The sequence below is a fragment of the Trichechus manatus genome, unplaced genomic scaffold, assembly GCF_000243295.1.
Source record: "Trichechus manatus latirostris isolate Lorelei unplaced genomic scaffold, TriManLat1.0 scaffold00057, whole genome shotgun sequence".
NCBI classification, from domain to species: domain Eukaryota; kingdom Metazoa; phylum Chordata; class Mammalia; order Sirenia; family Trichechidae; genus Trichechus; species Trichechus manatus.
In genome coordinates, this window is record NW_004443993.1 from 10,490,666 (window position 1) to 10,500,624 (window position 9,959).

At 58.9% G+C, this 9,959-nt stretch overlaps 1 protein-coding gene across 1 annotated transcript in view; it reads left to right on the plus strand.

Moving 5' to 3' along the window:
- The first annotated feature begins 3,173 nt into the window (after nucleotides 1-3,173).
- Nucleotides 3,174-9,959, plus strand: part of DPP9 (dipeptidyl peptidase 9) — a 51,038-nt gene continuing 44,252 nt past the window's right edge. The window contains exons 1-2 of the mRNA XM_023733276.1: nucleotides 3,174-3,256; nucleotides 8,959-9,212. Coding sequence (XP_023589044.1) covers nucleotides 3,201-3,256; nucleotides 8,959-9,212 — 310 coding nt within the window. The 5' untranslated portion in view covers nucleotides 3,174-3,200. The remainder of the gene's footprint in view (nucleotides 3,257-8,958; nucleotides 9,213-9,959) is intronic.

Genomic DNA, 9,959 nt, shown 5'->3' on the forward strand with positions numbered 1-9,959 from the left:
CCGGTGAGCAGCGCCCGCCCGCCCCGTCCCGCCTCGGCCGGGCCGTGGACCCGCCACCGCCCGCCTTCCCGGGTGCCCTCCCCGATCCCCGGACCGGACTGGCCTTTGGCCGGCCTCCCGGCCCCTCCTGCGCCCAGCCTCAGTTTCCCCTCCGCTGGGCCATCGCTTAGCCGCTCGCCTTCTCGGTCCGGCCCCGCCACCTTTCCTGCGGGTGCCCGAGCCTGTCACCTAGCAGGCTCTGACCCCTTCGCGAGGTGGCCGCACCCAAGACGCTGTGCTCGCTTCAGACCTTGACCCCCACTTCCCTGCAGGCCCTGGAGGTCCCGCCCTGTTCCCCCTTCCCGTGCAAGCACACCCACCCCATGGGAGAGCCGGGGTCTGGCTCAGCGGCAGGAACGAACCTGCTTTCCAGTAGCTGGGACGAAGGCCCAGGGGGTGTGAACTGGAGTCACCAATCCCTGGAGTCCCTGGCTGGCCCCTGGGGGGACTGGGCCTTGTGGGAAGGCTTTTGTCCCATGGGCAGCCCAGGCGGTGAAGACAGCAGTGCAGGGCTTTGAGACTCCCATCTATCCCCAGAGGGAGAATTAGCCCTGACGGGCCCAAGTGGGAGAAAGCAAATGGCTAGCTGGCCCCTCCAGCCCCCGTGTTAATGACACATTTGTTTCATCAAGGTCGCTGTCCCATGCCTGCAGCTGGAATGGAGGCTACCTGGGCCCTTTAGAAGGTCAGCTGGGCTGGGGTTGGGTAGCCCGGAAGGGCGGGGTGTGGGCTGGTGGGGTTCATTTGCCTGTTCTAGGACATGAGTCGACTCTGACTTATGGCGATCCTCTATGTGACAGAGAAGCACTGTGCTCCACAGGGTTTTCAGTGACTGGTTTTTGGGAAGTAGATCATCAGACTTTTCTTCCGAGGCACCTCTGGGTAGACTTGAACTGCCAACCTTTTGGCTAGCAGCCGAGCATGTTAGCCATTTGTACCACCCGGGAACTCTTCTGGGACATAGAAAAGCCCATTGTTATTGAGTCGATTCCGACTCATAGCGACCCTATAGGACAGTAGAACTGCCCCCATAGGATTTCCAGGGAGCAGCTGGTGGATTCCAACTGCCGACCTTTTGGTTAGCAGCTGAGCCCTTGACCGCTGCACCACCAGCAGAAATGGTTTTCTGTGGTCCTGGGGCACTGCCCTCAGGGGCAGTTGGCTCAGACCCAGGTGGTGGCTGCGGCTTTCTGTGTGCTTGCTGGAGGCTTCACTTCCCACCCAGTGTGCCCCTCCAGCTGCCCCTGGGAAGAATCCTCTGAAGTCCTCAGGGGGAGAAAGGGGAGAGTGCCAGTCACACCAGGGCTTCAGGGAGGTGTGGCTGTGTCCCTGGCACCTAACGTAGCACCTGGCACTTAACCAGCAAGTGGTTTGGATTCTGGCTCTGAAAGGGGCTGGAGCCCAGGTCTCTCCTTCGTGTGATTTTAAATAGCCTGTTTCGTTGACGGCATGAGTTGCAATTTAGTTTATGATATGTCCAGCACAGGGTTACAAAAGCGTTATGTACATCATCCACACCATAGCGCTAGGCATAGGTACCAGAGTCTCATTTCATAGCTGGGAAAACTGAGGCCCAGAGAGGTTAAGTGGCTTCCCCACAGTTACACAGCCCAGGAGTGCTGCTTTGTGGTGACATTTTGTGTCCCCTTTGCCATTATGATCTCTGTCTTGCAGCCAGGGACCTCTTTCTTTAAATGGGCTGGGCCTATTGGAAAGGTAGTTGGGCTCCGACTAAGCCATGGTCCCTTTAGCGTTAGGCTGCATTCAAGAGTGAACACTGACTCAGCCATTCAAGCTGAGCAGTTTGTTGAGGACCATCCGTGTGCCAGGCACAGTCTGGGTGCAGGACAGATTTGACCCTGTTCCTGTGGAGCCGATGTTCCAGCGAGGTGGGCTTACTTGCCTAGAGCAGGGTCTCTCCCCTTCCGCACTGCTGACAGGGGCTGGATTGTCCTCTGGGGTGGGCCGTCCTGTACACTGTAGTGTGTTGAGCAGCATCCCTGTCTCCACCCACTCGCTGGCAGTAGCACCCCCCAGTTGTGATACCCATAAATGTCCCGAGACATCGCCCCGGGTCCCCTGGGGGCTGAATCACCCGGATGAGAACCCCTGGGTTAGGGGATTCCACTGACCCCCAAGAGACTCTGTGTCCCGTAATCATCTGACCTACTGAATCCTAGGACACTGCCCACATTTAAATCCACACACTGAGTGGGGAGGAGGAGGGGGAAGTCACAGGAGCTGGAGGGTCCCCCTGGTTTACACCGTCTGACCCAGCAGGAGTTTATTCTTGTATATGGTGTGAGCAGGGACCAAACTCAATTTTTTCACAAGTGATTAATTCAGGGTGTCTCGCCTTTGGCACTGTGGACGCTCGTGGCCAGATCATCTTTGGCAAGGGGCCTCCTGTGCACTGTAGGGTGTTTAACGGCATTCCTGGCCACCACCCACTCAATGCCTGTAGCACCCCCTCGCCCATCAGGACAACCACAGATGTTTCCCAGCCTTGCCCAGTGTCCCCTGGGGAGCAGAGTTGTCCCTGGTTGAGTGCCGTTGCCCCAGACTGAATATTGTGCAGAAAGATCAGGTTCTGTGACGGGAGTGACGAGGTAGCCCCGTTGATTGCGTGTTCAGGGAAGACCTCTGAAGAGGTGATATGGGGACTTGAAGGAGAGAGCAGGTGACACCAAAAGCAGGGAAAGGGTGTCCCAGGCTGAGGGACGGCAAGTACAAAGGCCCTGGGGTGGGAGAGCATGTGTGTGTGTTTTGGGAAGAGGAAGGAACCCAGTGGTCCAGGGCAGGGGGAGAAGGTGAGGGTGGCAAGGCCGTCAGGGACCTGGCCTGGTGAGGGATTTGGAGTTCTCTGATTCCGGGGCACGCCCTGCAGATGATGTCCCTAGAGTCACCTGAAACCCCCCTCCCCTGGGGACTTTTCACCTTGGGAGAACGGCTCAGAGAAAAAGATGCGGGTTTCTGGCAAATGCTGGGCACCCTCTCGCGTTTCAGGGCAGGGCCTGGACCAGCCGCCTCAGCATCGGGGCGTTCCCGGCGGCTGCCCCAAGAAATGGGAGGCGGCGGAGAGCTTGGGCCCCAGGTTGCAGCCGCATGGCTCGCCCTCTTCCTCGCAGGCCCCCACCCTGCCGAAGGCCGCCAGCTGGTTCATGCGGAAGGTTAAGAAGCTGCGCCTGGACACCGGGAACACAGGGCATTGGAGAAGGTAGGAGGCAGGGTCGGGGTCCCCGCCCGGAGCTGTCATCTGTGGGGTCACCAGGTGGGGCCTCCTGGGCACTGTAGGATGTTGAGCAGCATCCCTGGCCTCCACCTACTTGGTTTCAGTAGCATCCCTCACCCCCAGCTGTGACAGCCATAAATGTCTGCGGACATTGCTGAGTGTCCGCTGGGGGGCAGAATCGGCCCTGGCTGAGCGCCACTGGACGAGTGAGTAGGCCTGTTTCGTGGTGGTTGTTAGCTCCTGTCGAGTCGATTCTGCCTCATGGCTGCCCCACGTGTGTCAAGAGTAGAACTGTGCTCCACAGGATTTTCAGTGGCTGATTTTTTCAGAAGTAGATGGCCAGGCCTTTCTTCGGAGGCGCCTCTGGATGGTTTTGAACCACCAACTCTTTGGCTAGTAGTCAAGTGCTTAACCGTTTGCACCACCCAGGGATTCCTTGGCTTAGTGGCTAGGACACTAAGGGTTTTGGTGTCCAGCAGACCTGGGCTCGGCTAGGACACTAAGGGTTTTGGTGTCCAGCAGACCTGGGCTCGGCTAGGACACTAAGGGTTTTGGTGTCCAGCAGACCTGGGCTCGGCTCCTCTCCCTCTCTGGGTGCCGCTGGGTGGCTCAGTCAACCTCCCTGAGCCCGTGTTTCGGTTTCCAAGACCGGGCTGCTCCTAGAACCAGCTGCCAGGGTCACGGTGAGGACTGAACAGTCTGTGTGAACAGCACAGGGCGGCAGTCAGTGCTGGCGTGAGATGGAGGCCCCCAGGAATCCCTCGACCGCGTGAACGGCTCGGTGTCGCTTGCTAGTACTCTTAGGCTCCTCTGCTTTTAGTGAGAACAGGCGCTCGGGAGACAGGGAGGGAACCACGGTCTGCGACGACAGGGATTCCCCAGGCACGGCGATTCCCTGGGCGCCGGATCTGACAGCAGGCGGCCTCCCGGGCCCTGTGGACAGTTCCTGGTGGTGAGCAGCCTGCCTTCCCTCACCGGCACACAGCCCAGGGCCTGGGTGAGCGTGGGCTGTGAACTGACTGTAAAACCAGCGCACCTGACTCCTGGGGACCCCACGTGTCAGAATAGAACGGTGCTCCAGAGGGTTGTCAGTGGCTGAGTTTTCGGAAGTGTCACTAGGCCTTTCTTCTGAGGTGCCTCTGGGCGGACTTGAACTGCCACCCTTTCGGTTAGCAGCTGAGGACTTAATCGTTTGTGCCAACCGGGGGCTCAGACTCTGCAAAAGCTGGCCGTGAGAGTGCAAGGCCCAGGTGACGGCAGGGGCGCCCCTTGTTGGGTGGAGGATGCTGTGCCGTGTGCTTGGGAACCCCCACTCAGGGCCGCAGCTCCAGAGCCCAGTCCTAGGGACCCCCGTGAGGTGTTCCCTCACGTACATGCACGCACATACCCATTCACACACACACACACACAGTAGGTTCCCCCACCCCCTCACACACACACACACAGAATAGGTTCCCCCCACATGCACACACACACATATGGTATACCACCACACACGGTAGGTTACCCCACCACACACACACACACACACACACACACACACAGTAGGTTCCTCCAGCCCCTCACACACACACACATACACACACACACAGTAGGTTCCTCCAGCCCCTCACACACACACACACACACACACACACACACACACACACACACAGAGTAGGTCCCCCATCATACACACACACATCTTTGCCTAGCGCCTGATGAGCAGCCTCCGAGCTTCCACCCTCCTTCCCGCCTTATCTCTCTGTGGTCGACTGAACTCTGAGGGGAGTGGCCGATGCCGGGATTCCTCGATTCTTCCTTGCCTTCCCTCTGTCCCCCATGACGGACCTGACTGGGTCTCTAACGGAAGCCAAGGGGACACATGGTTCCCCACTCTTGATGCCCCAGACAGAGGTCACAGAAATCTGATCTGCCTTCAGAAGGTTGGAGTTGTTCGCTGGGCACGTCACGGGCTTCCAGGGCGTCCTACCCATTGGCAGGCGTATAAGTAGCCTTGAGTTAAGTGGCTTGGAATCTGCTCTCTTCCCAGCTTTGTCAACTCTTGACTGGAGAACCCCAGCCCAGGGCTGGGCGGGGAAATGGCCCTTTGGGGACATAAGAACCACCTTCCTCCCACCTGTGCCCCTTCCCACCCTCTTTGTGGTCAGGTCTTTGCTCCTGGACAGGAGAGCAGCATGCGAGAGGGCTAGAAGAACACCCAGCTTTACCCCATCCGGGAACTCGAGCTGCCTGGCTTGGAGACCTGGCCGATCTAGAAGGTTCCCTGAAGCTTCTCCCAATGTTTCCTTTCATTTCTCATCTCCTGGACTGTATTTTTGCTCCCTGTGCAAGCGGCAGTGATCAGAGGCAAGGTCGTTTTTACTGTTCTTTGCGATGAAATAAACGTGTTCTTGAATGCCGTCGGGTTGATTCTGACTGCTGGCGACCCCACGAGTGCAGAGTAGAAGTGCTCCGTAGGGTTTTCAAGGCTGCAACTTTTCAGAAGCAGATCACCAGGCCTGTCTTCCAAGGCTCCTCAGGGCGCGTTTGAACTGCTAACCTTTCAGCCGATAGTTGGGTGCTTAACCATGTGCCCCACCCAGGGTCTGCATGGAAATAAACAGGCCCCGTGACTCCGTCAGTGGCCCAGCAGGCTCTCAGACGGCGGGAGTTCCGTAGTTCACGTCTGCTTTCCTGCCGTGTGCAGGACTTGAATGGGCAGGGGGCAGAGTGGGAGGAGGGGCTCTGGCTGGTCAGAGGCTTCCCAGCCCCATGTTCTGGGCTTGCTGTCAGCAGTGCTATGGGTGGGTGGGGTCCTGAGCCCTTGCCAGTTCCAGTCTGGCATCTGGTTAACCCTGCCCAGTAGCCCCCAGCGCTCGGCGGCCCCCGGTGCCCAGCTCTGCACAGGCCTGGGAGCATAGCATGTGGCCGTCGGCAAGTCCCTTGTCCCCCCTGGACGTGGCCCATATGGCCTCAGGGCCCTGACAGCCCTGCAGCCCTCTGGTCCATGTCTTCAAAGCCATCCCTAGAGGAGCTGGACACACCGTGCTCCTTCTGGGCTGGAGGGCAGGAGGGACATGCCCGCTTGCTCCTCACCAGGCTCTGCAATGGAGAACACGGGACCAAGCTCCAAAAAAGAACCAAACACCAAAGCAGTTGCCACCAGGTTGACGCCGACTCACGGCGACCCCACGTGTATCACAGTAGAACTGTACTCCATAGGGTTTTCAGTGGCTGATTTTTCAGAAGTAGATCGCCAGGCCTTTCTTTCAAGGCACCTCTGGGTGGACTTGAACCGCCAACCTTCCAGTTACCAGCTGAGTGTGTTAACTGTTTGTGCCTCCCTAGAACCAAGCCAGGGGAAACCACTTCTCCTTTCATTGGTTAGGGGGCGGAGTTGGAAAGCAACCTCTGAAACCCGCAGTGGCGGGCCTCAGAAATCCCCTTCCAAAGGGGCTGTGTGCCGTGCACCCCTCGGCTGGGGGGGCTCTGCTCTCCCTGCCTGAGATGTGCCCCCACCCCTGGCCTTCCCATAGGACAGAGCCCTCCAAGGCTGCAGTGAGGCTTGTCCTGGTCTTATGGCTTGGCCCCCAGGACCCGCTGCTGTGCGGGGTGAGGCCGGAGTCCCGGGAGTGAAAGGGGTTTACGATCTGTGTCCCACTCTTCACATGGCACCTTGGGGGGCAGCTGGGAGTCAGGTCGCCCTAACGAAACCCCTTTCTTCCTTCTCTGGGCGCTGGCGGGCACGGCCCCTCTGCCCTTTTGGCCTCAATTTCCTCCCCACAGTGGAGGGTCACACCTCGCTGGGTGGTCCAGGTGCAGTGACGTCTGCGGGGCCTGATTTTCGAAGGCGCTCAGCCACGCTCTTGTGCCTCTTCCCTTTTGCCTCTTGAAGCCAGCTGATGTCCTTTTCCTGTGGCGTTTGCTCTGGCGGGGGATCTCTTGCTGGCAAGGGACAAAGTCTTCTGCATCAGAGTCAAGCGGAACCACCCAGTTCAGCCCTTCATTTCTCTGATCCTCTCTGTCCACGCTGCCCTGTCCCATGGGTGGGGTCGCTTTTGTAAGTTGCCATGGAGTCGACTCTGACTCATGGTGGCCCCATGTGTGCAGAGTAGAACTGTGCTCCATAGGGTTTTCAGCGGCTGATTTCTCGGCAGCAGATCGCCAGGCCTTTCTTCCGTGGTGCCTCTGGATGGGTTTGAACTGCCAGCCTTTCAGCGAGTAGTCGAGCGCCTAACTGTTGAGAGGCAGGTTACACTCCTTCTCCCTGCATTGAGCCAAGCCAGCCATCCCAGAGGACGAGAAGGCGGCGCCCGGGCTCATGGCTCCCAGCTGGGCCTGGGCCCCTCGGCGTGCGCTGAGGACAGCCAGGATGGCCCGGTTTCGTTTTCCTCACCGCGCTGTTTTCCTCACTCGCGGGGCCTCTCGAGCCCTTCTAGAACTGGGGCACCGTGGCCGTGTTTGGATTTCTCTAAACAAACACTGACCTAGCCAGACCTGCCAGTGGCAGCAAGGGGCGCCTCCGTGTGGGAGGGGACGCCCTGGGGGGCCGTGCGTGCCTTGGTCCTCTTACCGCCTTTGTAACAGCCCTGATGGTGGTGTCCTATTTCCCTGAGCACCTCCAACGCACACCCAGGAGTCTCACCCTGCGGGACAGTAGGCCGCAGGAGTAACAGCAGGAGGGACAGGGTTCGGTCGCTAGTTCCCAGCGCACAGCAGGGCTTCGTTATGAGGGCGAGTGTGTTTCTCTGCAGGTGTCCTTCCGGCCCCAGCTGTCTGGGGAATGCCCACTGTGCACCCAGCGCCCCGTCAGGCCTTGGGGACTCAACCTCACTTGAGACAGACACAGGGACGATGGACGTTAAACAAGTACTCAGCGTCCCAGTGAAGATGTCGAAGGAGGGGTAAACACCCAGGTGTATGTGAAAGGCAGAGCCCCTGGGTGGTGCAGACAGTGTGCGCGCTCAGCTGCTCACCAGAAGGTTGAAGGTTCAAGTGCACTCAGAGGCATCTTGGAAGAAAGGTCTGGCAATCCGTTTCTGTAAAATCAGCCATTGAAAACCCTATGGAGCACAGTTCAACTCTGACACACATGGGGTCACTGTGAGTCAAGTCAATTCAGTGGCAAAATTTTTTTTTTTTTTTTTAACATGAAAGATAATGGGGAGACCAGTTTCAGTGTGGATGGCTGTAGAAGGTTTCTGAGGACCTGGTGTTTAGGCTGAGATCAGATTAGAAGTCTGTCAAACAAAGAGAGCGAGAGAGTGCTGTTGCCCACAGAAGGGACAGTGTGTGTAAAGGCCCTGGGGCAGGAAGGAACATGGCCTGCTGGAGGAGTCTTGCGAAGCCAGCATGACTGGGGCACCGTGATCAGGGAGATGAGGTTTGAGAACTTGGCAGGGACCCGGCAGACTCAGGCTTTTATCCGGGGGATCTGGGACGCCGAGGGGAGATTTTGTGTGATGGAACCAAATTTGCAAGGGATGTGGGGAGCCCACTTAGGCGGCGGTTGCAATCATTCAGACAACAGGTGGCAGTGGGTCGGACCTTAGAAGGGGTGTTGGAGAGAAGCGCAGAGATTCCCGAAACATCTTGAGTGGGGCCAGCGGGGCTTGGTGATGGTTGACAGGGCAGGTCTGGTGAGGGACCTCGGGTACGGTGCTCCCTTCTCACCGTCTTCCTGCCCGCTCCCCTCCTCCTCATAGTTTCTCGCTGAATTCCGAAGGGGCGGCAAGGATGGCCACGGCGGATGCACCGTCGGAACGGGGCGACACCGTGGAGATGGAGGAGCCGGGATCCCGCTTCCAGGTGCAGAAGCACTCGTGGGAGGGGCTCCGAAACATCATTCACGGCAGCCGCAAATACTCGGGCCTCATCGTCAACAAGGCGCCCCACGACTTCCAGTTTGTGCAGAAGACAGACGAGTCGGGCCCCCACTCACACCGCCTCTACTACCTGGGTAAGCTGGACGCCCCTGAGCCGGGGCAGTGGCCCCAGACAGCCCTTACGAAGGCCTGACATTTCCGAGGGCAGTGGGTCCCCTAGGCAGAAGGCCCAGGCGGTTCTGTGCGGCCCTGGCAAGTGGTCCCGGGAGGCCCGCCTCCTTGGATGCAGCCTGGTCATAGTGACAATCTGGGTAAGCTGGAAGTGGGGAGGAAGGGTCCACACGAGCGTCAGGTGTGCGGCGAGTGGGCAGAGGGCAGTTCCACCCCGTCTGCGTTTCCACAACACTGTAGTTCGGGGCCAGTCACCTGGGAGGCCCTGAGATAGTTTCTAGAGCCACTCAGCCAGGCCCGTCCCATGAGTCACTTCCCAGCTACCTAGTCTAGGCCAGAGGCCTGGGGAAAGTACACCCAGACCCACAGGTGCACAGTGGGAGTTGCAAGTAACTCCAGTAGTCGCTCGCCATGAGTGCTGTGTTAAGAGGGATTCTGAGACTCAAGGAAAGGCGCCTTGCTTGTGTAACAGTGGCTGACAACGAGGGGTGGCTTGCCACATGCTGCTGTCCCTGCCCTGGATACCTGGGTGAGCACACTCGTTGCTAATGCCTCCCTCCTGTGCAGGCGGTCCTCGTGGGCACCTCCCTCCTCTGCAGGCGGGCCTCGTGGGCACCTCCCTCCTCCGCGGGCGGGCCTCGTGGGCACCTCCCTCCTGTGCAGGCGGTCCTCGTGGACACCTCCCTCCTCCGCGGGCGGGCCTCGTGGGC